The 27,206-nt window shown below is 45.6% G+C and overlaps 2 protein-coding genes across 6 annotated transcripts; both read right to left on the bottom strand.

Annotated features, from left to right (window-relative positions):
* Positions 1-868: 868 nt before the first annotated feature.
* Positions 869-15,772, bottom strand: LOC132239449 (histone deacetylase 8). The gene is made up of 2 exons (XM_059705766.1): positions 15,646-15,772; positions 869-3,876 (listed from the first exon to the last, which is right to left on the bottom strand). Exon 2 carries the CDS (start codon positions 2,799-2,801, stop codon positions 1,668-1,670), a length of 1,134 nt encoding a protein of 377 aa, XP_059561749.1. The 5' UTR covers positions 2,802-3,876; positions 15,646-15,772; the 3' UTR covers positions 869-1,667.
* Positions 9,879-26,210, bottom strand: ZNF343 (zinc finger protein 343). Of its 5 annotated transcripts, XM_059705744.1 has the most exons (6): positions 25,616-25,748; positions 23,449-23,521; positions 20,213-20,476; positions 19,985-20,040; positions 15,646-15,772; positions 9,879-12,051 (listed from the first exon to the last, which is right to left on the bottom strand). In XM_059705744.1, exons 3-6 carry the CDS (start codon positions 20,244-20,246, stop codon positions 10,487-10,489), a joined length of 1,782 nt encoding a protein of 593 aa, XP_059561727.1. In that variant the 5' UTR covers positions 20,247-20,476; positions 23,449-23,521; positions 25,616-25,748; the 3' UTR covers positions 9,879-10,486. The 5 variants fall into 5 exon arrangements, with proteins under 5 accessions (XP_059561727.1, XP_059561723.1, XP_059561724.1 ...); XM_059705740.1 differs by lacking the exons at positions 23,449-23,521; positions 25,616-25,748 and adding an exon at positions 25,757-26,210; XM_059705741.1 differs by lacking the exon at positions 23,449-23,521.
* Positions 26,211-27,206: the final 996 nt, after the last annotated feature.

Below are 27,206 nucleotides of genomic sequence, written 5' to 3'. Positions count from 1 at the left end.
CGAAACCTGGGTATGTGCCCTGACGGGGAATCGATCCAGCATTCGTTCAGTGTATGGGTCGATGTTCAACCAACTGAGCCACACCAGCCAGGGCTTTGTAATTTAATTCTCACACCCTAAAAGGTATGTTCTGTCCCATTTTTGTCAACATGTGGAGGACAAGAGATGGAGGCTCAGAGAGATATATTGCTCAAGGTGGCAAGAACAGGAATATAGTACCACCTAGTTCCTCAGCTGCTTCCAGGTTACCCTGCCTCCTAACATATCACTCATGCATGCATCTTAAATTATTTCGTACTTACTAACATCTCACTGTCAGTGAGATACAAAGTCCCTTCCTTGAAGGACTTTATGTTCTGGTGAGAAAGACAGACAGTAAACCCCATGAATAGGTATAAAGAGTAACATCAGAGTGATAGGAAAACTAAATAAAGTAGGGTAGGGGGGTTGAGAGTGATGGGTTGTAACTTCAGTTAGATGCTCTGGGAAAACCTCTCTGAAGTGTGTATGTGAACAAAGACCTGAATGAAGGCCATTCCAGACACTCCTTACAAAGGAACTCATGTAATACGTGGTCTTTGGTGACTGCCTTCTTTCACTTAGCATCATATTTTCCAAGCTCATCCATGTTATGGCACATATTAGTACTTCATCTCTTTTTTATGGCTGAATAGTATTTCATTGTATGGATATAACATTTTTGCTTACCCATTCATTAGTTGATAGACATTCGGCAGTTTCCGCCCTTTGGCTATTATGAATGATGCTGCATTTAAACATTTGTGTGCAAGTTTTCATGCTGACTTATGCTTTCATTTCTCTTGTGCATATACCTAGGAATGGAACTGTTGGGTCATATGGTAACTCAGTTTAATTGTTTGAGGAACTATCAGACTGTTTTTCTTTTCTTTTTCTTTAGGTTTTCAAAAAAACACAACAGCTGGTGTGGCTCAGTTGGTTGAGCATCATCCCATGCACCAAGAAGTCGCTGATTTGATTCCGTCAGGACACATGCCCAGGTTTGGGGCTAGATCCCCAGTATGAGGCGTGCAGGAGGCAGCCAACTGATGCTTCTCTCTCATTGATGCTCCTATATCTCTCTCCCTCGCCCTTCCTCTCTCTCTAAATATCAATACAAATATATTTTTAAAAAATAGATCAATGATCCTAAAAACAACAGAGGTGGATTTCTTCCTACCTCCCAATCTACTATCATTTCCCTTCACCAAGGAATATAGTACCAGGTGGTGACCTGGGTGGTCCTGACACCCAAACCCTACTTCTCAGATCCCCCCTAACCCTCTACACATTCATGCTTTCTCCCAGTTTCTGATCTGTCTCCTTTAAGAAAATAAAAATATCCCCTCCCCAACTTGCTTAAAAATAATATTCAAAGATTAAAAATGGTACTTATGTTTGTTTAAAAAATAAACACTTTTAATGTTGAAAATCTCACTCTTCCTCTAGGGCTAGCTGAGCCTCCGGGGTGCCTCCCTGCCCCACCCCAGGAGGCCAGCAGCCACTTGGTGCTCCTTGGAAATTTTCAAGAATTAATTTCTTCCAAATTTCCCCTGAAGTCACAAATTCCACACACGGCTCGCATGAACATGCTGCCTTCATTATAGGCACTGCTCTTTGGCTCTGGAAACCTGATCCCTTTTGGTCCACTAGACCACATGCTTCAGATTCCCTTTGATGTAGCTGAGGATTTGTTGGACTCGGTGGGGCTCGTTGCGGTCTGGCCGGCAGCTTGGCGTGATTTCCAGCACATAATCAGGACCATATGCTGTGAAAAACTCATGATCTGGGATCTCAGAGGATAGTGTTTTCCCGAGGATGACCCCAGTCAAGTATGTCCAGCATCGAGCTGTGTTGGCAAGGTTATAACCTCCTCCTCCCAAAACGAGCGTTGCCAACTGCCACTGAAGGATGTACTTAAGGCACCTGCCAATTCCCACCGGAGTCATGTTAAAGGAGCACATCGGATCCCCAGCTATTGTATCAGCTCCCAGCTGTAAGACCACGGCTTTGGGGTTAAAGGCCGTGTACACCTCCTTCAGTACACTTTCACAGATGTGGTAATACCTCTCATCCTGTATGCCATCTTGAATGGGCACATTCACACTGTAGTACCGTCCCTTCCCTAGGCCAACATCAGACACATCACCTGTTCCTGGGAAAAATCCCGGGGAGAATTTGTGCAGGGACACGGTCATGACTTTGGAGGTGAAACTGAAGGCATCTTCTACACCATCTCCATGGTGCAGATCCAAATCCACATAGAGAACACGGTCAAATTTCCGTCGCAGTCGTAATATTCCCAGGACAACATCATTGAGATAACAAAACCCAGACGCTTCGTCTTTCTTTGCGTGATGCCACCCTCCGGACCAGTTAATGGCTACTTTGCACATTCCATCGATCAGGCACTGGGCAGCTGTGATCGTAGCCCCTCCCACAGCTGCCGCATAGTCAAATATCCCTTCGGTAGCTGGACAGTCATAGCCCAGGCCATACTCCGTAGAGTCCGGATGATCGTCATCTCCTTCTCGGCTGACCATCTGGAGGTGCTGCAGATAGGCATCGGTGTGGAAGGTGGCCATCTCCTCCATGGAGGCCACTTTGGGCTTAACTATCCTCATTTGCTTAGGCAGTGCGTATGCTTCAATCAAAGAATGTACCATACTGGCCCGTTTGGGGACTTTGGCCAGGGAGTCGCACATGCTGACGTACTCGGGACTGTAGATGTAAACCGGGGGCAGCGACTGCCCGCTGTCCGCAGGTTCCTCTGGCTCCTCCATCTGGAGCCACTGTCCAGATCCTGCTTTTTATGAACTCAGCCCAGGCTCCGGTTCCTGCTCCTCTGATCTGCTGCGGCGGTGCTCCCTGATCAAGAGTCACTGTCCTCCATTCCCATCCGATGGAAGAAAAACATGGGCACTCATTTAGTGAGCACAGTTCAAAAATGGGAGGTGGGCAGGTATAAAAGCCCTGCCAGACTGCTTTCCAAAGTGGCCGACTGTTTTATACTCCCACCAGTAGTATATGAGGGTTCTGATGTCTCCACTTCTTCGTCAGCACTTGTTATGTGACTTGGATTGACCATCATAAGGTGTGTGAACTGGTATCTATCTCATTGTGGTTTTGATTTGCATCTCCTTGATGACTAATGATGTTGAGCATCTTTTCATGTACTTACTGCCCATTTGTATATCATCCTTGGATTGTCTTTTCTTATTGAGTTGTTAAGAGTTCTTTATGTATTCTAGAAGTAAGTCCCACATCAGATATATGATTTATAAACATTTTCTCTAATTCTATGGATTGTCTTTTCACCTTAGTTTTTAATTGTGATAAAGTCCTATTTATCTATTACCTTTTTTGTTGTTGTTGTTTTTCTTGCTCATGCTCTTGGTGGCGTAGCTAAGAATCGTTGCCAGGTTCAAGATCATAAGGATTTGGTCCTATGCTTTCTTCTAAGAGTTTTATAGTTTTAGTTTCTTACATTTGGATCTTTGATACATTTTTAGTTAATTTGTATGTATGGCATACGGTAAGGGTTAAACTTTATTCTTTTGCAGGTAAATATCCAGTTGCCCCAGCACTATTTGTCGAAAAACCTATTCTTTGCCCACTGACTGGTCTTGGCACCCTTGTGGAAAATCAGTTGACCAAAGACACATGGTTTTACTTCTGACTTCTCAATTCTATTCCATTGATCTGAATGTCTATCCTTATGTCAGTACCATTGCTTTGTAGTAAGTTTTGAAATCAGAAAATGTGAGTCCTCTTCATTTATTTTTCTTTCACAAGATTGTTTTGGCATTCCAGGTCCCTTGTGATGTCATATAAATTTTAGAATCAGCTTGTTGATATCTACAAATAAGAAAAAAGAGGTCATGAATTCCAGAGCATGGGGTTAAGTAGGCTATTCATTTGGCCTTTGATAAAGTGTTCCCAAGGTTCAGTCTAGATCAGCAATTCTCAACCTTTTTCATCTCATGGCACACATAAACTAAAATTTCTTCGGCAAACAAAAAATGTATTTTTTACCAATCTGACAAAAAAAAAATAGGTATATTTTTGATTCATGCACACTGAATAGCTATTGTTCTGTTAGCTGTTGTCATTTTCTTACTGACAATCTAAGGGAAAAGAGGTCGGTGCCCCTGATTAAATAGTCGGGAATTGCATGTTTTAAAAATTCTTGTGGCACACTGATTGAAAATTGCTTGTCTAGATCAAGGATCAGCAAACGTTTTCTGTTGAGGGTCAGATAGTATTTTAGAGTTTATGGGCCATATGGTCTCCGATTCAATTACTCAACTCAACCGTTGTAGCATGAAAGCAGCTATAAACAATACATAACAAATGTGTGGCTGTGTTACAGTAAAACTATTTATAGACACAGATATGTGTCACAAAATAATATTCTTCTTTTGATTATTTTCAGCTATTTAAAATGCAAAAACCATTCTTAGTTGGTAAGCCTTACAAAAACAGGCTCGAATCGGCCTTCGGGCTATAATTGGCTATCCCCAGGCCTAGGCCATTAGATTTTTGTGTTTGGGTTCAGGTCCAGAGCCCCAGCTAGTATTAGTAATAACTTTGACTAGCATTGTTTCTTTGAATAAATGCCATCAAAAGTTCATGTCTTTGAACTACATACACAATTCACATCTGTATTAGTTTAGGTAAAATGAGGAGACATAAACCACACAGTAATTTAAATAGGAAATCGAACATAAAGAATTATTATACAGTGGGGCCTTGACTTACGAGTGTCCCAACTAATGAGTTTTTTGAGATACCAGCTGTCTCTCGGCTGATTTTGTGCATTGAGTTGATAGAGTAATTTGAGTTAACGAGCGCCTTAATGAGCTCGGTCTCAGAACAAATTAAACTCGTAAGTCAAGGCCCCACTGTACAGCACTGGGCAGTATGGTTCAATTGGTTGGACCATCGTCCTATGCACTGAAAAGGTTGCTAGTTAGATTCCTGGTCAGGGCACATACCTAGTTTGCATGTTCAATCTCTGGTTGGGGCACATAGGGGGGCAACCAATATTTTTCTCATACACTGATGTTTCTCTCTCTCTCTCTCTCTCTTCCCCTCTCTCTAAGATCATCTAAGATCAGTAGAACATATCCTTGGGTGAAGATTTTTAAAGTATATATTATACAAAGATAGGAGAGTAACTATAAATATTGAAAGAAAACTCAGCTGAGATAGAGTTCTAAGGAAGGATACACAGGGAAGGAGAGGTCCCTCCCCAAGACTGGGGATCAGCCCTCGCTGGAGGAGTGGTTGCAGCCCACTGATGGTAGAAGTGGGGGTAGGGGTGGGGGGTTGCACACACCAGAACTGGCATGTAGGAATAACCGTCTGGAATGCAGGCCAGCCAAACGTGGTAGGCAGGAACACAGAGGGAGCTGGGTGTGGACAGAGAACCAAGATGTTGATGTTGATACAAAACCTGGACCACGCAGTATCTGCATCTGAAGAGCTGCATCAAACAAACCTATGAGGCACAAGCGAGCTGAGGTTGATGGGCAGATAAGCAAAGACAGTCAGAACACTGCTATAGGCGCTGCCAGAAATGGAGACTGGAAAGCCTAAAGAACCTAGGGTACTTCTGTGCACAGCTTGAGCTGGGGCAGCTAAAGGTAACTGCCAGGACACTGGTGTGCATGCACATAGAGCTGAAGAGAGGGCTGGGGAGTAGCAACCAGGGAGGGGAGTTCTGGGCCTCAGCACATGATGAAAGTCTGGCTGCTTGCCAGAAAGCCAGTCCAGCCCTAGACTTATGCCCATGCAGATGAAGAGAAGGTGCAGGAGCAGGGACCTGTGCTGTTTGGGCTCCCGGCTAACCCACCATTGCCTGAGTGGAGAGCTGAAGAAAACAAAGGATGGCCAATCAGTGGAGAAAGCTGTGTCCTGCAGGCATTTAGCATGAAGAAACTGCGCCGGTCTGGTCTGGTCGAGGCGTGGGGGGAAAGGGTACTCCCGGGACCCTGGTGAACTGAGCCAGGAAAGAACCTCCTTCCTTCCTAATTTGCTCCAGAGGCCACTACTGATAAACCTCATGCCAGTTGACAAAGGAAAAGGACTTCAAGGGCCCAGATCCGTTTTCACAGATCAGGCTACAAGAGGTGAATGTAGAGCTGAGACTATATATTAATAAGTGGCACCATTCCACACACACACAAACATATTCTACCACACAGGTCAGCACAATGCAAGACTTAGATGGGGAAAAAAGGATTGCCAGTTCAACCTACCCTCCAGTAAGCCATCAGTAGGAAATCCCCTGAGGTCTCCCAGATTGGAGAGGGTGCAGGTCAGGCTGAGGGACCCACCACCACCACCCACATGCACAAATTTCATGCACCGGGCCTCTAGTTCTTATGATAAGCACAGATAAGATGATGTTGGCTTTCTGCTTGGATTCTTGGGGTGATGAGAACTTTTATCTTTTGCAAATATTTCTCCTGTTGGAAAGCTGCAACACCAAGGACTTCCAAAACAAACCCTATGATGCCTGTCTTCTCTTTCAGTCCACATTACCATCACCATAGTTGTCCTGTAAATTTTGTCTGGGCAATGGCAACACTTCTGACTTCCAAATTTATCCTAGTCTCAATGCTGTCCTTCGTGCCTTCTCTTTCTCTTAATTTTTCTGTTTCCCTGTATCATCTCTTCCAGATTTTCACCCCTGTTCGGCAGAAAACCTGATCTGAAGTGTTTTCAGGCATACCTCCAATATTACCAAATTTATTTACACTAAGGTTTTCACAGCTTGGGCCCCTCTCTCAAAAGACGAGTAAGCCTTGCCCTAGTCGGTCTGGCTCAGTGGATAGAGCATCGGCCTGTGGACTGAAGGGTCCCAGGTTCGATTCTCATCAAGGGCACATGCCTGGGTTGTGGGCTCAGTCCCCAGTAGGGGGCGTGCAGAAGGCAGTTGATCAATGATTCTGTCTCATCACTGATGTTTCTATCTCTCTCTTCCTCTCTGAATAAAAAATATATTTTTTAAAAAAAGACAAGTAAGCCTCTGTTAATGGCAGTGTCTACTAGGCACAGGGAAAGGTACAGGCCTGCTATCACTCTAGATCAGTGATGGCGAACCTTTTGAGCTCGGTGTGCCAGCATTTTGAAAAACCCTAACTTAGCTCTGGTGCCGTGTCACATATAGAAATGTTTTTATATTTGCAACCATATTTAAAACAAAGACTTATATTTTTGATATTTATTTTATACATTTAAATGCCATTTAAGAAAGAAAAATCAACCAAAAAAATGAGTTCGCGTGTCACCTCTGACACGCGTGTCATAGGTTAACCATCACTGCTCTAGATGATTGGAACAGACACTGCAGAGAGGCAGGTCAGATAAAAACTATTGTAAATGGCATTAAAATTCACATTAAGCTCTCTTCCTCCCTGACAAAAAAATAACCTAGTTCCCAAAGGAAGTGAGGGGTCAGGAAAAGGGGAACAGATGGCCAGCAGCAGTGAGGATTCTGCAGAACCAACTCCTCCTTCAAGCTGGTGAGCAGGGTAAGCTGGGACCCGCCCTGTGGTCTGTCTACATCAGCAGCAGATGAGGGCGAAGCCTGTCCCCAGGGCACCTGGCTTTGTGAGATTTTCCCCTCCTCAGCTGGAGAAGGGGTGCTCATATCCTCTTCAGAACACTGGTGGGTGGAACTCTAGGAATCTTGTTTCCTTTTTTGAGGATCCTAATGTCATGTTTCAACCTATCCCAAGTAATTTTCTTTAATTAAAGGTCAGTTGAGGGCTTGGCTATTCTCCAAAATGATGTCCAGTTTAAAATTAATGAACAGGATATACTCTTTTTTTTAAAGGAAGGTGCTGGTTTTCTTGTTTGCATTGTTCTCTCCCAACAGCAGGACATGGAGGAAGGGCCTTGGGCTCATCGGGAATGCAAACCCTAGAGATGACATAGCCATATACATTCTTCCCTCTGTGGCTTCTAGTTCTGACCAGAAGCTAAGAGTTGATGTGATAGGGGTAGTTCTGGGAAAGGAATACTAGGGGAACACTCCCACGCGGACACCTCCCCCTCACCAGAGCTGACCCAGGACCCGCTGCAGAGCTGAGTGCATGGCTGAGGGAGTGAGCAGAGGCCTTGGAGCCAGTGACTCCTTCGGACTCTTCTACTGCCCCCTCCTTTGATGGGGTGTTAAAACCACTCTGTGCTTTTGCTTTTCAAAGCCTGATGTCCAATTTGTGACCTGGTAAAACCCAACTAAGCAAGCAAATTTGCTGGAGTCTAGGCAGACCCTCCTTCTAGAGTGAACGGTATTGGTCCAGGACACAGAAATCAGAGTCAGGGAGTGTGGAGTTGTCAAACTGAGCAATTTGGGCCCTGAGGGAGGGGGACTAGGAAAGGGTGTGGCCAAAGGGCCGGGTCCTTGGGCTGAAAAGACAATGGTGGTGTATGGCTAGGCTGTCTTGGACCAGCTAGTAAAAGGATGATGTGGGGTGTCATTAGCAAGACCCTTGGAGGGCTGCGGGGACATGGCCTTGAAGCTGTATTTAGGGGTTTTTAGACCTATGAGTAGCTAAGAGGCCCAAAGCATTCATTCATGACTGGAGAACAGGGCATGGTTAAAGGACCTGAACTTAGACCAGCCGTGGGCAAACTACGGCCCGCGGGCCGGATCTTGAAATGAATAAAACTAAAAAAAAAAAAAAAAAAAAAGACCGTACCTTTTTATGTAATGATGTTTACTTTGAATTTATATTAGTTCACACAAACACTCCATCCATGCTTTTGTTCCGGCCCTCCGGTCCAGTTTAAGAACCCATTGTGGCCCTCGAGTCAAAAAGTTTGCCCACCCCTGGCTTAGACTATGGAAGGCTGCATAGGGAGTACACTTACAGAATCCCTGAAATTGCAGGATGTGAACAGACCATTAAGGACCAGGGATGGTTTGATGGGGATGAGAAGGGTTCAGCAGAGACCCGAGTAGAGATTAGAAGGGAGAAAACCCAGGGAAGGGAGCCTTCACAAAAGCCAAAGGGAGTGATCAGTTAGAAGAGGCAATCCAGGCCTTGGAGACCTGGGAAGTTCTCCCCTCGGCTGGCATGTTTCCAGAACCCCGATCATCCTCCCCACGCAAAGGCTCAGATAACCTCAGATTTATTGGGACTTATTTTTTCTCAAGGGTTGAATTCATGCAGGAAATCTAGGCTGTGAATGTGAATTCCTTTCCAGGTGGATGAGAGACTAAGGTGTGCCGCTGGAGCTGATCATTTTACTATAACAAAAGGACAAAACATGGGAAGGAACTGGTGTATGAAAATAAAGCAAGTTGTCATTCTTAGGTTACTTAAGTAAAACTCTTGACTTTTTTACTCCATCTGATTACAAAAACTGGGAGAAAACCATGTCTATTTAGTGGCTAGTGCCATCTTCACTCTCATACAGAGAATGGGGGGGGGGGGGTCAAGACTTGTGAAACCCCTTCAAAGGTGAGGTAGTGGTTTGTGGTGTCAAGAATGTCCTCTTAGTCTGTTGAGGAGGAGCACCCGGATAAGGCTTCACCCACAAACCCTGCCCACACAGATCTTCTCTCAGACTGACCTCTGGTGCAAGACGAGGTGTAACTAATATAACTGATTGCTCAAGCATCTTACGGACTCCTTCCCCGCCTATATAAAGCTTCCCACAATATAGCTGTTCTCTGATGCATCCTGAGATGCACTTTTCCTAAATCCATGCCCATTCTGCCCACACACAGTTTCTATGCAAACGCTGAGGTTTGTGAGGGGTGACTATGGCCACAACCATGTCCACGCTCCTTGTACACTTAAGATGTCTTAGAGTGGAGTCCCTGGAGAGACAGGGCGATGGAGAATTAAGTGGTTTATTGGTGAATGAGGGCTGGACTGGGCAGAGGAAGAAGCTGACCTGCAATGTGTTCACAACTGAGATCTGATGGGCATCTCTCGATCCAGGATGACCCTTTGGGCACAACTGAGTCCAGGGTTGAGGTTTTGTCTCCCCATAGCAGTCAACCATGGGCCAGGAGCCAGCCCTTAGGAAGGTGCAGTTCCCTGTGGCTGAGAGCAGGTCCTAGGAAAGACTTCGTCTCTGCAGCATCAGCAGCCGTAATCCGGAGCTGCAGGGGTGTTGGCCCTGATGAGGTTATCTGGGCAGAGCTCCACGTACCCCCACACAAGGATCTCTCAATGGCATGAAAAGAAGGCTGGCTGATCACAAGGGTTTTGCCCACAGTCCCTACAAACACGCTGCTCCTCTCCGAGTGCCACCTTGTGCCTGCCTGCCTGCCTGCCACTGGATATTCGATGAACGCTGACTTATTGCTACCGCCTCATCCACAGTCCCCGCACACACAACGCCTCCCACTTAAGTGTGGCTAGAGTTACCCACACTCAGGCTCCTCTGCTGAATGTGTCCTCAGTGCCTGATGAGAGTCAACACCTCCCTGAAGGTACACTCACTCCACACACACAGACCCCAGGTGTCTCTCTGGTGTAAGATGAGATTTGGCTGATTGCTGGGTCTTGTCCGTGATCCCTGGAAACATGCTTTCCGCCAAGTGTTTCCTCTGGTGTGTGATGAGATTTGACCTGTAGCTAAAGCTTCGCCCACAGTCCCTGCAAACATGCTTCTTCCCTGAGTGTGTCCCCTGGTGAATAACGAGGAATGACTTCTGGCTAAAGCTTCGACCACACTCACTGCACACGTAAGGCTTCTCCCCGGAGTGCGTCCTTTCATGTATGATGAGGTCCGACTTATAGAAAAAGCCTCGCCCGCACTCCCTACATATATAAGGCTTCACGTCCGAGTGTGTCTTCTGGTGTCTGATGAGATTTGACTTGTAGCTAAAGCTTCGCCCACACTCCCTGCAAACATGCTTCTCTCCTGAGTGTGTCCCTTGGTGAATAAGGAGGAATGACTTCTGGGTAAAGCTTCGGCCACACTCACTGCACGTGTAAGGCTTCTCTCCCGAGTGTGTCCTCTGGTGTTTTCTGAGGGTTGACTTATCACCAAATCCTCGTCCACACTCCAGGCACACAAAGGGTTTCTCCCCCGAGTGTGTCCTCTGGTGTCTGATGAAAGATGACTTCTCGCCGAAGCCATGCCCACACTCCTGACATATATAGGGCTTCTCTCCTGAATGAGTCCTCTGGTGTTTTCTGAGGGTGGACTTGTAAGCAAATCCCCGGCCACACTCCGGGCACACATAGGGCTTCTCCCCAGAGTGAATCCACTGATGTCTAATGAGGACTGAATTATTCCTAAAGCTCTGCCCACACTCCCTGCACAAATAAGGCTTCTCTTCCGAATGGGTTTCTGTGTGTCTGTTCAGATTGGACTTCTTGCTAAAGCCTCGCCCACACTCCTTGCACACATACGGCTTCTCTCCTGAGTGCGTCCTCTGGTGATGAACAAGGATCGCCATCAGGCTAAAGCCTCGGCCACAGTCACCACACACATAAGGCTTCTCCATTGAGTGCGTCCGATGGTGTCTGTTGAGGTTTGACTTATTGTTAAAGCCTCGCCCACACTCCCTGCAAACATAGGGCTTCTCTTCTGAGAGGGTCACCTGGTGTACAGCAAAGTGTGGTTTCAGACTACAGTCTAGCTCATGCTCGTTACAGCTGCCTTCTCCGGATCTCAGGGTTCCTAACTCCGCTCCTCTGTCTGTTTGCACAGGGCGTACCCTCTGGGCTGGCTTAGGCTCTATTTCTACCACTGTGTTGCCTTCTCTAGGACTTGCTGATTGTCTTCGGGGTGGGCTGGGAACAGCGCCTGAGGTTTCTCTCTCCGCTGTCCTCACAGACAAGGATCTGAAGCCACCTTCTCTCTCTTGACCTTTTGTGTTTTCACTCCAGCGGCTTTGAGAAGAACATTTCTGCCCCTGAGGCCCTGGGCCAGAATCCCCTGGATGGAAGTCACGTAAGTCCAGGAAGACTGGAAGCACATGTTGGCTGAGGAGAGGCTGACGGGAGAAGGCCAGAAGGCAAGAGGAAGAGGAGTCTGTTTCTGGCTTTGATTCTGCCGGAGAAAGAGTGTTCAGTTAGAGAAGCCCTAAGTGGGCAGCTGGCTGTTCCGCCTTGTCTTAGGACAAAGAGTATCTTCCTGCCACCTACTACTGATAATAAATGTACAACAAAACTCGTTTTCCACCAATAATTCCTCTATATTCCATTTCTAAACATTCCACTTTCTATTCCAATCCAGTAAAACCACACCAGAAACATCCTCTGCATGTCACTCAGACTAGGAGCCTCTCAGGTAAGCATCCAGCTTTGTAAACAGCTTCAACACTGTCAGCCATTTCTTGCTAGTAAGTCATCTAAGCCATCGACACTCACATTGATGTGCTGTTCACAATTCTGTTGTACTTGGAGGTAACAGGCTCGATGACCGACATGAAAATCTCCTTCATGACTTTTCTTATCACAGAAAACAAAAAAACGGATAAACATAAAAAGTCACTGGACCTGGAGGGCTTCCAAACACGGGAGTATGTACATGAAACAGGGGTTCAAGAGACTGCATATGAAATAAATCTGAATCTCAGGTTGGCCACCCACAAACACATACTTATTAGAAATTTTAAGTGCTGGGTTCTCTACTAAATATTGTGGATTCTGCAGTGGACAAGGAATACATGATCCACGATTTCAGGATTTTGGCACCTTGTGCCCAAACCAATCCCGTTACAATGACTGGCTAATGGGATCTGCTTAGGCCAATGGGAGATGGGTGAAAAGTTAGTGCTACTTTCAAACATATTTTTTTAAATATGTTTTTATTGATTTCAGAGAGGAAGGAAGAGGGAGAGAGAGATAGAAACATCAGTGATGAGAGATGTTTGATCGGCTGCCTCCTGCACGCCCCCTACCGAGGATCGAGCCAGCAACCCAGGCATGTGCTCTGACCAGGAATCAAACTGGTGACCTCTTGGTTCATAGGTCGGGACACTCAACAACTGAACCACCCAGAATGGGCTCGAACACATTTTAAGAGCCACAACATGGTTTCTTCATTCCATTTTTCTCCTCTTCTTTAAGAATCCCATGACCCAGACAAAGACCGGTTCTTTTGCCTGGATTGCAGAACCCCAATAAAGCTATTAGTAAACTCCTACCTGAACTGTACATAAGAGGTATTATAAGAAATGAATATTTGCTGAAGTTCTGTGTTGTTATCACCTAGTCTATACTAACTGAAATATCTCACCTATGAAAGCTTTAGATTATTTCAAGGGAAATTGGCCCACTTATTTCTAACAGTACCCTCAAAGAAGAGATACTGGAACATGAATATGTGAAGAATTAGAGAAGAGATGAGTGTAGAAGGGAAAAGAGTATGACCTCAATTTTTGATAAGTTTGAGAATAAACATATTCTTGTAATCAAACAGAAAAGCACAGGTGAGATAGTGACAGAGAAAATGGGTTCATCATAATACGTGATGAGCAAAATCATTAAAGTTCACAAATTGTTTAAGAGTTTGAATATAGATGACAAAAAAAAAAAAAAAAAAAAAGCATGTGACACTAATCCAAAGAAAAGCAAGAGAGAAAACCAAAAAGAGAGGTGTAAGAGGCTAGGGAACTGCAGAATGCTGTGGTGTCGAGCAAGACAAAGGAAACAATTTCAGGAAATCCAGTTTTTCCTTATCGAGCCTAATTTGAACCAGGTCATTTCAACATTTTCCTCTGAGCCCACCAATGTATTAACATAGAGAAAGAGAAAAATATGATCAGAGAAAAATCAAAATCAAAATAAAATCTAGTTAGGTTGAATAGCTAAGGCCAAATCAAAACACACAAAACCAGACTGAAATGGATGAATCCAACTTAAATAGACAGAGCACAAACCAGATGGAACCAGATCAAAGCATATCAAAGAAGATGCAAATGGAACAAATAAAATCTGATTAACTGAGACCATGGAAAAGCCAGGCCATCTGAGCCAACTCCTGAAGAAACTCCGGCCTGAAACTAGCTTGTGTTTCCAAAACTGTGACTCTCCAGATGCTTTATCTGGAAATATGGAAGTACCCAGAACTGCATGATCCAGTACGGTAGCCACTAGCCGTGCATGTTTACTGAGCACCTGCAGTGTGGCGAGTCTGAACTGAGATGTGCTCTAAGCATAAAGTACACACCAGATTTTGAACACTTATTACCAAAAAGTGAAGTAATTTTTATACTGAATACATGTTGAAATAATATTTTGATATATCGGGTTAATAAGATTATTAATTTTACCCATTTATGTCTACTTTTCTAAAGGTGGTTACTAGGAAATCTAAAGTCATCCATGTGGCTCACATTATATTTCTACTACATAGCGCTGATCTAGAACAAACGGGGGGGGGGGGGGGGGGAGGAACTACAGCCTAAAACCACCATCCTGCCCTCTGTTTTTGTGCAGTCTACAAGCTAAGAATGGTTTTTAAGTTTTTAAAGAGTTGAAAACAAGTCAAAAGGGTAACAGTTCATGATATATAAAAATTACATGAAATTCAAAATTCAATGTCCACAAATAAAGTCTTATTGGAACACAGTCATACTCATTTACACATCATCTGTGGCTACTTTAGGACTAGTAGGGCAGAGTTGAGAGTGGTTAGAGACCATATCACCCACAAAACCTAAAATAGTCACAATCTGGCCCTTTGTAGAAAAAGTGGCCAACCCCTGAAGCAGAATAACATTACAATCAAAAGCATTTATCAACCTAGACTTAAAGAATAAATGTATGTTTTAAATAAAAGAAATAATCTGGCTTATGAAACTCAAACGCCATACAAACTCTGACATTTAATTTCAACTTCTGTCGCAGAAGGCATTTCTCACCACTCTCCCCCTTGCTAACTGTGCTTCCAGTCTCAGTTCCTTCTACCCACAGGCATATCCCTTCCTTAAGGTCTTAGCACCAAATAAGTCTGCACCTGAAATGCCCTTGCCCTGGAGAGCCAGAGTTCTAACTCCCTCACCACTTTCTGTCTTTGGTCAAATGTTCCCTCCTCGCTGACTTCAAATAACTGATTTGAAAATTCAGCCAGCCACCCTGTCACACTCAATGCTCCTTTATCCTGCTTCATTTTATTATTATTTTTTTACTAGGTAGTGCTTATCCCTTTCTAACATAACATCCCTGTATATCAGCGGTTCTCAACCTGGGGGTCGAGCAACCCTTTCACAGGGGTCGCCTAAGACCATCGGAAAACACATATATAATTACATATTGTTTTTGTGATTAATCACTATGCTTTAATTATGTTCAATTTGTAACAATGAAAATACATCCTGCATATCAGATATTTACATTACGATTCATAACAGTAGCAAAATTACAGTTAGGAAGTAGCAATGAAAATAATTTTATGGTTGGGGGTCACCACAACATGAGGCACTGTATTAAAGGGTCGCGGCATTAGGAAGGTTGAGAACCACTGCTGTATATGAAGCTATTTGTTGTCTGTCTCCATACACTAGAAAAAGCCCCCCTGGGCAGGGGTTACTATTTCATTGACTAATGTGTTTGTTCTAAGTGTCTAGGATTTTTCCGGCACAGGATAAGTGGCCCATAAATCTCTACTGAATTAATGAAGGAAAGACCATAGCCTCACCCAACGAAAGCAGGTTCCTGTAATTCTCCAGCATCACTTCTTTGTACAGGATCCTCTGCTCAGAGCTCAGGAGCTTCCATTCTGCCTGTGTGAAGACCACGGCCACGTCCCTGAATGTAACTGGTACCTATAAACAAGCAACAATTAATGAACAGCAAGTCACCGTCTATTTTCCCTGTGCGAGGAGTCTATCTAGTGGTCCTGGAGAGTCTTGATATGTAAGAGTTGGTCTAATTCTTTTCAGGGTACACAGTTCTCCATATCAAATTCTTCTAGCCATTTACTACGGCTGTGTGTTAAAATCTGGGGGTAGTGTCCGATTGGCATGGTTCAGTGGTTGAGCACTGACCTATGAACCGAGAGGTCACGGTTCATTCAATTCCCAGTCAGGGCATATGCCCAGGTTATGGGCTCAATCCCCAGTGTAGCGCACGCAGCAGGCAGCTGATCAGTGATTCTCTCTCATCATTGATGATTCATTCTCATTCTCTCTCTCTCTCTCTCTCTCTCTCTCTCTCTCTCTCTCTCTCTCTCTCTCTCTCCTTTCTGAAATCAATAAAAATATATATTTTTTAAAAATCTGAGGGTAGCATAACTGAGGTATACAACACATTCCTGGCCCTTGGACACTTACGATTTTTTTTTGGAGAAATGATTTGTGAATCAATTTGAAACATGAACCAGAATTCAGAAAAGTGACCTTGAGGATTCATTATGGAAGAATTCTGAGATGGAAGAGTTCAGCATGGGCTGGAAAACTCCCATTTAAAAGTAACTTTGTGCTCAGCCGAAGAGGCTCAGTTGGTTGGGCCGTTGTGCAGTGCACCAAAAGGTTGCCAGTTCTATTCCCAGTCAGGGCACATGCCCGGATTAAAGGCTCCATCTAGGAGGCATGCAGGAGATAGCTCTCACATCAGTTTTTCTCTCTCTCTCCCTCTCCTTTCCTCTCTCTAAAAAATTCAATTAAAAACATCTTCAAAAGGAACTCTGTGTCCAACAAACAACTCATAACCAGTAAAAGGAGAATAAATTTACAATCCAAGAGGAGATTATAATTTAACACAGAAATGAAAAGTTGTTTTCATTTTACATATCAGGAAAATTTATTTACACTTTCTCTCATTCTCATGTGAATGTATTCTTTCTTTCTCCCCATGCCTCTCTCCCTACCTATATAATTTTTTGTTGAATACTGGACATTTTAGTAAAAGTCTATAGCAACTCTGGATACCAACCCTGCTCCCTCCCCAGGCGGCTGCTGTGGTCACTTGTTCATGTTTTCTGACTGGTGTGGACTAGTTCAAGAAAGGCTATTGTCCCCGAAACTGTGGTTTGTCAGCAGATGAAGCCTTGGACATGCACACCCCGACCCTCCCCCTCCAGGAATGACAGTCTTTTTAGCAGGGTTCTCTTGTGTCTCTCGGCCTGCCTAAAATGGTATCACACCCAGCTAGCCTCCACCAATAGCTAGCTGATTACTCTACTGTTTTCAACAACGTCTCAGGGAATAAATGACCACTGTCTGACCCAATTAAAGTCAGGCCCTGTCCCTTTTACAGGGGTAGTTTTCTTTTTAAATACATTTTTACTGATTTCAGAGATGAAAGGAGAGAGAGAGAGAAAGATCAATGATCAGAGAGAATCACTGATCGGCTGCCTCCTGCACATCCCCCATTGGGGATCAAGCCCACAACCCAGGCATGTGCCCTGACCAGGAATCGAACCGTGACCTCCTGGTTCATAGGTCCACGCTCAACCACTGAGCCATGCCGACTGGGCTACAGGGATAGTTTTAAGGCCAGTATTTGAAGCTCCAGCAGGGCTCTTCTCAGCTCTCTCTTTTCCTGGTTCTCTCCCTTAAACTTTTAGCTGATTTGCCATTTTGCTTGTTGCTATCATGGATCTTGAAGCTGCCTCTTAACTGCTCACCACAAAAATCTCCGTTGTTCTCAAGAGCACTCTTAGGTTTCAACATCCTTATGCTCTGTTCCAAAGAAAGCCAGTGCCGTAAGGAGTGCTACACTGGCCTCTGTTCTTCCAACCTGCCTCTCCCCCTGGGCAGGGTCTCTGCACCAGTGCTTAGAGCTGGGAGCAGAACTGGCAGCCACTTCTCTCAGAGTGACATTCCTGCCCTAAGAGTGGTGCCCTGGGGGATGGGGGGCTGTGAGGGTGGAAGCTCCTTTCTTCTCAGCTTGCCTCTCCTGGCACAGAATCTCTGCCCGCTGAGGAAGGGGAGAAGGCAATAGGGTCCTTACTGATTCTTGACCTCCTAGGCCTGGGACAGAGCTTCTATCCCACCAGCAGGGGCTGGTGGAGAAAGAAAACCCCAGACCTCTCTGCCCCTCGCCTGCAACACTGATCTGGAGGGAATGAGAAGTGCTGGTGGCTTATCTCCCCAGGGAAAAAGTACAGTCCTAGACTGGGAATGGGAGGAGAAAGAGCCCCACCGTCTTGCTGTACCCACTTGGAGCAGAGCTCCCACTATGGTGAGCTGAAGGGTGGGCAGACGGAGCAGACTGTGGGTGCAACAAGTGCCACAGATTTGCTGTTTCCACTGAGACTTAGATTTTCTTTTTCTTTTTTTAAAGTATTGATTTGAGAGAGAAACATCGATTAGTTGTTCCGCTTATTTATGCATTTATTGGTTCATTCTTGTATATGCCCTGACTGGGGATCGAACTGGAAACCTTGGCATTTCAGGATGATGTGCTAACCAACTGAGCTACCCGGCCAGGGCTAAAACACAGATTTTCCTGATTAAATGTTTCTCCACTTGCTATCCGTCCTTAGGACAATTTTCAGAGACTTTACATTGTTGGGTTTAATGGTGGAGTTTTTTAAATCGTTTCGGTTGTTTCACTGGGGAGAGTGTCTGAGGAGATCCTCACACCAGCATTCCAAAAGCGCTCACGTGTCCTGTGAGCTGACTGTCAATAAACTGTGAGCGGCTGCACATTGGTTTGAAAGCTTTAGGCTAGCAGTTATGTAACCATCTCAACTGTTATTGTAAAAATTACTAATTATTGTCATCATTTCTTTTTTTTATACATTATTTTTCCAAAGAACTTGAATGCTCCTTGAAGATAAGGACAATCTACTTATAAACTTATTAATTTGGCTTGTAGAATTGCACATGCACCAGTCACATGAAAGAATACATCAAATTTAAAGGAAAGAAGATGGAAGAAGGAGAGGTGGAGTAGGGGTGAAGCACTGTTAACTACAGAGAGCACTCTATATGAGTCATTCATCAAATAATCCAGGCCCATTTCCTAGGGCTGGAAAATATGCTCCCATGTTATTAGACGGGGATTTATGTCGCAGAAAGAGTCCAAAATACAACATACTGGAAGCTGCAGAGCTTGAGAGTCAGAGAAAACCAAGTTCAAACCCTGGCTCCACTATCAACTGATGGTATGGCCATGCGCAAATCACAAACCCCTTTAAGCCATAGTTCCTCGCTCTGGAATAAATAGAATCACCACCACCACTACCCTCTTACCGTTATTTTTAAAAATTATAGAGACATTGGTTACGAAATGTCTGAAATTTGTCAAAAGTAATCCAGTGAGAGACATGAGAAGGGTAGAAATTAAACAAACCTGGCCATTGTGGATGACTACTGAAGCTATGTGATGGCACCTGAGGCCCTATTATTACTCTGCTCTCTACTTCTATGTATGTTCAAAATTTCAATAGTAAAAGATGTCCAGTGCAAAAGATATTATCATTAGGTAGTGTGGATGTAACGTGAAAGTTAATAGTACATTTACAATTTTTAATAATCTCAGTTTTTCAAAAACATCTCTTATGTTGTCCTGGCCAGTAGCTCAGTTGGTTGGAGTGTCATCCTGAACACCACAAGGTGGCAGATTCCATTCCGGTCAGGGCACACACCTAGGCTACAGGTTCAGTCTCTAGTTGGGATATGTACAGGAGGCAACCAATCGATGTTTCTCTCTCACATCAGTCTTCCTCTCTCTCTCTCTCTCTCTCTCTCTCTCTCTCTCTCTCTCTCTCTCTCTCCCTTTCTCTAAAAAACAAACAAACAAACAAAAAAACTATGAGAAACATATCCTCGGGTAAGAATTTAAAGCAATTTTTAAAAATATATCTCTTATGCTTTAAAGTTTCCTGGACTCTAACTATTAATCTTGAAAATAAAATAAAGGGAAATAAAACACACAAATGCAGGAATCATTATAAAGTGACTTGTTGATTGCCTGTTCCCTTCCCAATAAAGAGAATACACAATATGCCTATGCTCTGAAAAACGAGCCAGCATTTCATTTAAAAAAAAAAAAAACTAAACTAAAAAAAAACAGTAATCCAAACTCACCAGTATTTCGGGCTTTCCCTGCGTTTTCTGGAGCCGGTCAGTATCAGAAGGCAAACCTCGGGGAAGAAAAGCAGCTGTGAGAAAGCAGGCCTCCCCTGATGCTCCCAGAGTAGCTCCTCTACGCCTTGTGATGGGGGAAGCCGGCCCTTTACTCAGCTGAGGCCACCAGAGCTCAGCTAAACCCGGAGCCGTGCTCTCCCTCTTCATCTCCACACTCCCCACGCTCACCTTTTGCCTTATGACTCTGAGTCAATGTCTTCATGGTCTGCACAGCTTCCCTGCTCGCCAAAGGCAAACGCTCTTCCCTGGCCTGCCCTCCCCAGGCAGAGGGTCAGGCAATGTCAGGGCCCCAGAATCAGCCCCGTGTTTGCCGTGGAATTCCACCGGAAGTCCAGGTAGAAGCCATTTCATCGCTAGATCGAGCTCCACAGCCTGACGTGACTTCTCTGAACCTTACTTGTACACGCCCCTCTTGTTTCCATGAACCAGGACCTGTGGGATGGAGAAGAAATGTGACGTTGCCAGGATCTTTAATGGAGGCCCTAAGCCCACGCCTCCTCACGGGGGTCCTGTCCTCTCACATCCTCCTCATTCAACAAATATGGAGTCTCAGTCCATGGGGGGGCGTTCCTTGGATTCCCCCCCCCCCCAAAAAATATATTTTTATTTATTTCAGAGAGATAGGAACATCAATGATGAGAGAGCATCATTGATCGGCTGCCTCCTGCACGCCCCCCACTGGGGACAGAGCCCAGGCATGTGCCCCGCCCAGGAATCAGAACTGTGACCTCCTGGTTCACAGGTTGATGCTCAACCAGAGCCATGCTGGCCCGGCTCCTTGGATTTTTTTTTACCTCATTCCTTTCCAGCTCTCAAATCTGTTCCCTGCCACTCTCCCTTATGTGACAAAATTGGCAATTCCCTCCCGCCCCCACACCTCAGATTCAAGCTCCATGTGTTGTATACAATCTCTGCCACTTGGAGCCTGAGTCAGAGAGAAGACATAGCATAATGCCTGTGGAATGTCTCCTTCCAGACCAACTGGGGCATTCAGAACTCCGCTCCTGCTGTTCTGATGCGTTCCATCCCCTACGTCCCAGTACTCTTTGGGGGGGGGGGGGGGGGGGAGGTGTCTAAATTAAGTCCTTCTTACTTTAGGTAGAGCTCCAAGTCCTCACAGCGACTCTGTACAGATACCCTCCCACACACACACCTTCTTTTCTGCACATGTACGCCACAAGGCCTTATCCGTGATGTGCATGGGTGTCTCCTGATGGGCCCAATCCGAAGTCCTCCGCCCACGTGGTCCCAAGGAGGCAGGTGATGTTAGGAGCTATCCCACCTTCAGAAGCAACTCAGACACCCTGTCCAGAATCTCAGGCCAAGTGACTGCAGTTCTGCTGTTGCCAAGTTCCCTTCTGAGACTAGCCAGGGCTCCTCTAAGAAGCCCTTTTGGTTCATCCCCTAACAACACAGGTAGAGACGGTCACTCACGCTTCTGTCCAAGCTGGGCATCTCACCTTAATCACGCCAGCTTGCCATTTGTCTATGTCTATGACTCTCTTTACTAGTATTCGAGCTTCTTATAAGAAGAAACGCATCTCAGGAGTTTCGCTACTCCTAGTGATTAGAATAAAACAGTCCTTTGTGGTAGATTTGATCATTGTTCCCAATTATTTGCTTCTCTCTAAAAGGACTGTACTTCCTGCCCGTGACATCAGGTCTTGCCTTAGACAATGAAAAGTGAGAGAAAGTGACATGCCACTTCTAAGCATTGCATGATTCAACCATCTCTCATGTTCTGAGAGCAGCATGTTCCCAAGAAGTGGCCTTCCTTCTACTATAAAAGGTCACGGTGCTGAGCCAACCTACAAAGGAGGAGGGATCAGACTAGGTTTAAGGTTAGATTGTGGGTCACTGAGATTTGGGAGTCATGTGTTACTGGAGTACAACTTAGCCTAAGCTGATAAATACAGCCCTTTTCCTCCCACGAATGCTAGTATTTATAGTTAGTATTTATAAAACAGGTACTATACTAAGCGCAGAGTTCTATGAATCTTCACAACACAGCCAACAGGTAGACACTTCTATCCTTCCCATCTCACAGAGGAGGAAACTATGGCATAAGAGGTCCGTTTACTTGTCTTAAGATCACACAGCAACCCAGTGTCAAAGCCAAGCCTAGAATCCAAAATTTTCATTCCAAAGCCCCTTTTCGTCACCATTCCCTAAAATAATGCCCAGTGAGCAAATACCTTTAGATGTTTATAGATATTATTTTAAAAATCAGGACATTATAAGTACAATCATTCTGCATGTAAGAAGAGAAAGGAAAGAAAAAAACTGGCAAAATCCTATTAAAGACAATCTAAAAATGTTATGTCCTAAGACCTTATCTTGGTAACTATTGGATTGGAAACTTCAAAATACGGCCAAAAAGAAATGTAGGCCAAACTCCATTTTCAGCCAAGGTTCTACCAAACTGCTGCCAACCCTCAAGGAAATTATAACCTAAAAAAATTACAGTGGCTACTATGAAGAACATTCCAATTAGATTAGACCATTTAAAAGTACACTTAAAAGCAAGGGCTTCCAAATCAGATATACAGAGTGGGGGACTATAATGACTCGCCAGCATAATGATATGAGAGCTCTCTTAAAAAAAAAAAAAAAAAAAAAAAAATATATATATATATATATATATATATATATATATATATATATATATATATATATGTCTTTTTTTCCAATTTACAAGTTTCTCTAATTCAAAAGATTCATCATCGCCAGACTGGCATGGCTCAGTGGTTAAGTGTCGACGTATGAACCAGGAGGTCATGCTTGGATTCCTGGTCAGGGCATATCCTGGGTTTCAGGCTTGATCCCCAGTTGGGGTGTGTAGGAGGCAGCCAATCAATGATTCTCTCTCATTATTGATGTTCTATTTCTCTCCCTCTCCCATTCTCTCTGAAATCAAAAAATATATTTTAAAAAGATCCATCATCATCAACAGATCTTGACATGTAGAAACTTAGCCACTCAAACCAGTAAGTCTTTTTATGGCTTCATAAAGAGCCACACAAGAGTATAAAAAAGTGCAGCCCTGCCCTAGCTGGTTTGGCTCACTGGATAGAGCATTGGCCTGGGGACTGAAGGGTCCCAGGTTCGATTCCGGTCAAGGGCATGTACCTTGGTTGCAGGCGCATCCCCAGTAGAGGGTGTGCAGGAGGCAGCTGTTCGATGCTTCTCTCTCATCGATGTTTCTAACTCTCTATCCCTTCTTCTCTGTAAAAAAAAAATCAATAAAATATATATATTTTTTTTAAAGTGCAGCCCTCACAAGAACCAAAAAGCCTCCAATGGGACATTGCAGGGCTCAAGATGTCAGAATGAGCAGAGGAAATTCACCCACGGTTTGGAGCAAAGAAAACACCCTAAGAGCGTGAACAGTGTGTGGTGCCCACCTTAACGGGGCTGCCAGGAGCCCATTTTCTCTATGCAATCCTCTCTGGGCAGCACGGATATGAGAACGTGGACCTGAGGATAAAACAGGAACTGTGAACCTCAGGACTGTCTCTCAGCCCCAGATACCAGGCTAGAAATCGCCAAGTCTGAAATAAGGGGTGTTCCTCTTCCTTTAAAAAAAAAAAAGCCTCAGACCTGCCAGAGAAGGACGTAGACAGATTCTGGGGGCAGAGTCAACAATGGGCATCAGAACACAGCCTGCCCTGACAGGCTGCCATGAATTAGGAATCTCTTTCGCACTGTGGGAGGAAGAAACGTCCCTCTGCCTTTCTAGGTCCGTCTGGCTGGCCTAATAATTAAATCTAGAGGGGCAGATTCGATCAATTAGAGAAAATAACTGAATCTAATTACATACGGACCTATGGGAACCCCGAATACAGGCGCGAGTCAGAGACACCCACACCCACACACGCACAGCTGAGGATCAGAGACAGAAAGGAAAATGAGGTTCGTATGGCACGCTGAGCTCGGGATGGGGTAAGGCATCACGGGGCTTCAGCGGGAGGAAGGTCATTGCAGTCCGATAAAGAGCAGATGTTCAGCAATCACAGGTCTGCCCTGCTCCATAGGTCATAAAAAGTTATTTCTGGTGATAACTCTGAAGAGACAAGGTCCCAAGCTTAAATTCTTTAAGGGAGAGGTGAAAGTTTCTTGTGAGCCCGTAGGGTCTCAACTGCCTTCACCTCAAAATAGTTCACATGCCAAAGTAGCACATCTTAGGCAGACCTGTTTGAACCCTTCGGTGTCTTTGGGCCTCAAGCTGTAATATCATTAGTAATATTTAACAATTACTAAAAACTCTTACTGTGTACCAGGCTCTGGACAATTTTTACCTCCCAAAGGCCCCATGAGTTAGGTCTTGTGAGAAACTGAGGCAGAGTTATGAATCTTGCTCATGTTGAAGAGCTAGAAAGTGCCTAGATTTGAGCTCTAGCCCCCTGTGGAGTCCCGTGTCCTTAGCCAGCTGTCAGTGGTAAGGTGAGTAGTGGCCAAGCCCTGTGGGGTGTGACTAGTCTCAAAGTGTATTCACACATAGGGTTGAGGAGATGCAAAGATTAGCAGTGAATTAATAAATGCTGGATCCGGCGATAGGTTCATGGGGTTCACGTACTGGGCAGGTTTAAAATCTGTCCTTACCAAAAATAAAAATAAAATGAAAGTTTAAGTCCTGATAGCTAGGCCTCACCAGATGCCAGAAGTGATTTGGATAGTCAGTCAACAGCTCTCAGAAGTTCCCACCCTACCTACATTCCCTAAGCCCGAATCCAGAGGTTAATTCCCTAAACCCTAATCCAGAGTTTTGACCCCAACACATGAGGGAAAAGCAGACAAGGAGAGGGAGAATCAGTAAAACCGGCCACGGGCATTTACAGCCAAACCGGGGTCTTTGCCACAAAGCAGAGGAGCCCCTGCCCCATGACAAGCCCCAGGACAACAGGTGCCCCTGAAGCAGGCTCATCCCCACTCAAAAAACTGCCTAAACGCAGGTCAAGGTCGGGTGGCACCCACCAGCACCAGATGTCCGTCCTGGGCCCAAACCTCCCCCACCCTAAAGCCCCAGGACTCCAGGCCCAAGGCTCTCCCCACGACCCCCCGGGGCCTAGGTCAGGAGGTGTATTCTGCCCACAGGAAGCTCACCGCCACCCACAAACCTAAGCACCGCGGGTCCTGAGATCCCCACCCCAACCCCGTCCCCACCCCGTCACTACCTGGGCCACACTCAGCCCCACCAAAGCAAGCAAACAAACAAAAACCCAATTCTTCATACTCACGATCCATCCTAGGTTCCCACAACCACTCGGACACGCAGGACCCAGGTAGGGGTGCCCTTGCTAGAAAGACGCGGGGAGCTATACGGCCGGATCCGCGCCCCCACCCCACCCCAGGGGATGCCTGGCTGAACTCGTGTGCACGGCCCAAATAAACCCCGGGGTGCTCGGCTGCAGCCCCATCCCTCTTCGTTAGTTGTCTGGCCCAGAATAAATAATCCCACCTCCTTCAAAAGAGAAACCACAGTTCCAGCTCAGTCGCCCCAGCCGGAGACGGAAGGTCCCCTAGCGCGCAGCACCGAGCGTCTCACCCCATTCCCCGCCCCCAAAGGCGCACCTGGGGCCGCGCCCCATTTCCAAAACGAAACCTCCCGGACTTGCGGCCACTCCTCGACCAGCCTCACTCCACCGGGTCCCTAACCCCGCGGGGCCCCGCTCCTCCTGCCAGCACCGCAAAGGGCCTCGGCGGTTCGCTCACCAGCGTCAGCGGGGCAGGTCCACCCAGCCCTGCGCCGATCGTCGGCGCCAGCACAGCTCCCAGCATCCCCGCAGGCTCCGCCCCCAATGGCCGCCAGGGGAGAGGCTGCGGCCACGAGGTTAATTACTGACAATGTCTGTTGCAGTGACAGCCTATCCGTCTCTTTTATTAAGATGCCCGCGCACAGAACAGGCAGTGATGGCCTCGGCCGGGTGCTCAGGGGGTTAGCGCGTCCTCTCACCCGCCGAGGTTGCAGCTTCCATCCCGCGTCAGGGCACATACAAGAACCCACCAATGAAAAACAAACAACAACAAAAAAATCAACCCACAAATGCATAAGTAACTGGAGCAACACACTGGCCTGAGGCAGGCCTCTCTCTAAAGTTAATTTGTTTAATAACCAAAAAATAACTAAGACAGGCAGTGATTCCGGAGTGAAGTCTGTTCCTTCTACTCATCCGCTGGAAAGACTACACTTCCCAGAAATCTCTACGGCAGCTTCTGTAGAAGGGTTCCGCACCCCGCCCCTCCGGGGGGTGAAGAGTTCTGTGTAATAGAGGCATTTCCGGTTGACGGTCTGGCTGGTGCAGAGTGCAGGCTGGGAGCCTTTTCTGCGCTCTGGCTTGTGTTTTTACTCCCAGGCCCAGCTAAATTCCCTGGGCTTACCGGTAAACTGCATAGCATGCACACCTCCTTTCATGAGCGCCATTCAAGTGTGGCTTCGTGCCACCCGCGCACCCCTGTGGGCATCCCCACTTCACTGGCAGGAGAAACAGGAAGGCAAAGCAGTCGCCCACTTTGGATGCTACATAGTGGGTATCCTCTTGTCCAAGTCCTCAAACTTAGTGACAAATTCTCATCCAGGTCCTGCAGGACGGAAGCCGCACTCACACATGCTGAGCTTGGCTCGCTGGCCTATTATCTAGAACCTGGATGTTTAAAAAACAAAACAAAATTCAGCCCTAGCCGGTTTGGCTCAGTGGATAGAGCATCAGCCGGCAGACCAAAGGGTCCTGGGTTCGATTCCGGTCAAGGGCATTACAAAAAAAAAATCAACTGAGAGCATTTGAAGATCTAGCAAAGAGAAAAGAGCTCTGGGGAGCTATACAAAATAGATTTTTATAGGCAGAAGGGTTCAGGGGGACAAGGAAGCTGTGGACAGAGTGGATTCTTTCAGGTAAGGGTCTCAAAGACCCTTAGGGGTCTATGAGAAAATTACCTCAAGAGTGCTGACCAGGTAATTCCAGACTGACTGGTTTAAGATTTCATTTCTGGGAGAGGTTGAAACTGTTACTGGACAGGGGCCGGCCCTTAGTAGGTCTGCCTCAGGTCGGTCTCAAACCTTCAAAGATCTCAGAATTTCTCTTTGGAGAGTTATAAGCAATTATAATGAATCAAAGCAGTATTTGTGAAAATGAGTTCACTATCCTGCACGCTCTTTTTTTAACAT

The sequence above is a fragment of the Myotis daubentonii genome, chromosome 8 (assembly GCF_963259705.1).
Source record: "Myotis daubentonii chromosome 8, mMyoDau2.1, whole genome shotgun sequence".
In the NCBI taxonomy this organism is placed as follows: Eukaryota; Metazoa; Chordata; class Mammalia; order Chiroptera; family Vespertilionidae; genus Myotis; species Myotis daubentonii.
Note: the sequence above shows the minus strand (reverse complement) of the source record. Positions and strands in the feature narration are given on the sequence as shown.

Coding starts and splice junctions, on each gene's coding strand:
- ZNF343 (XM_059705739.1), bottom strand. CDS start 20,191: ATGAAGAGGGAGAGCACGGCTCCGGGTTTAGCTGAGCTCTGGTGGCCT. Junction 15,773..19,984: donor AGGGAAAGCCCGAAATACTG/GTGAGTTTGGAT, acceptor GCTTGTTTATAG/GTACCAGTTACATTCAGGGA. Junction 12,052..15,645: donor CAGGAACCTGCTTTCGTTGG/GTGAGGCTATGG, acceptor TTTCTCCGGCAG/AATCAAAGCCAGAAACAGAC.
- LOC132239449 (XM_059705766.1), bottom strand. CDS start 2,801: ATGGAGGAGCCAGAGGAACCTGCGGACAGCGGGCAGTCGCTGCCCCCG.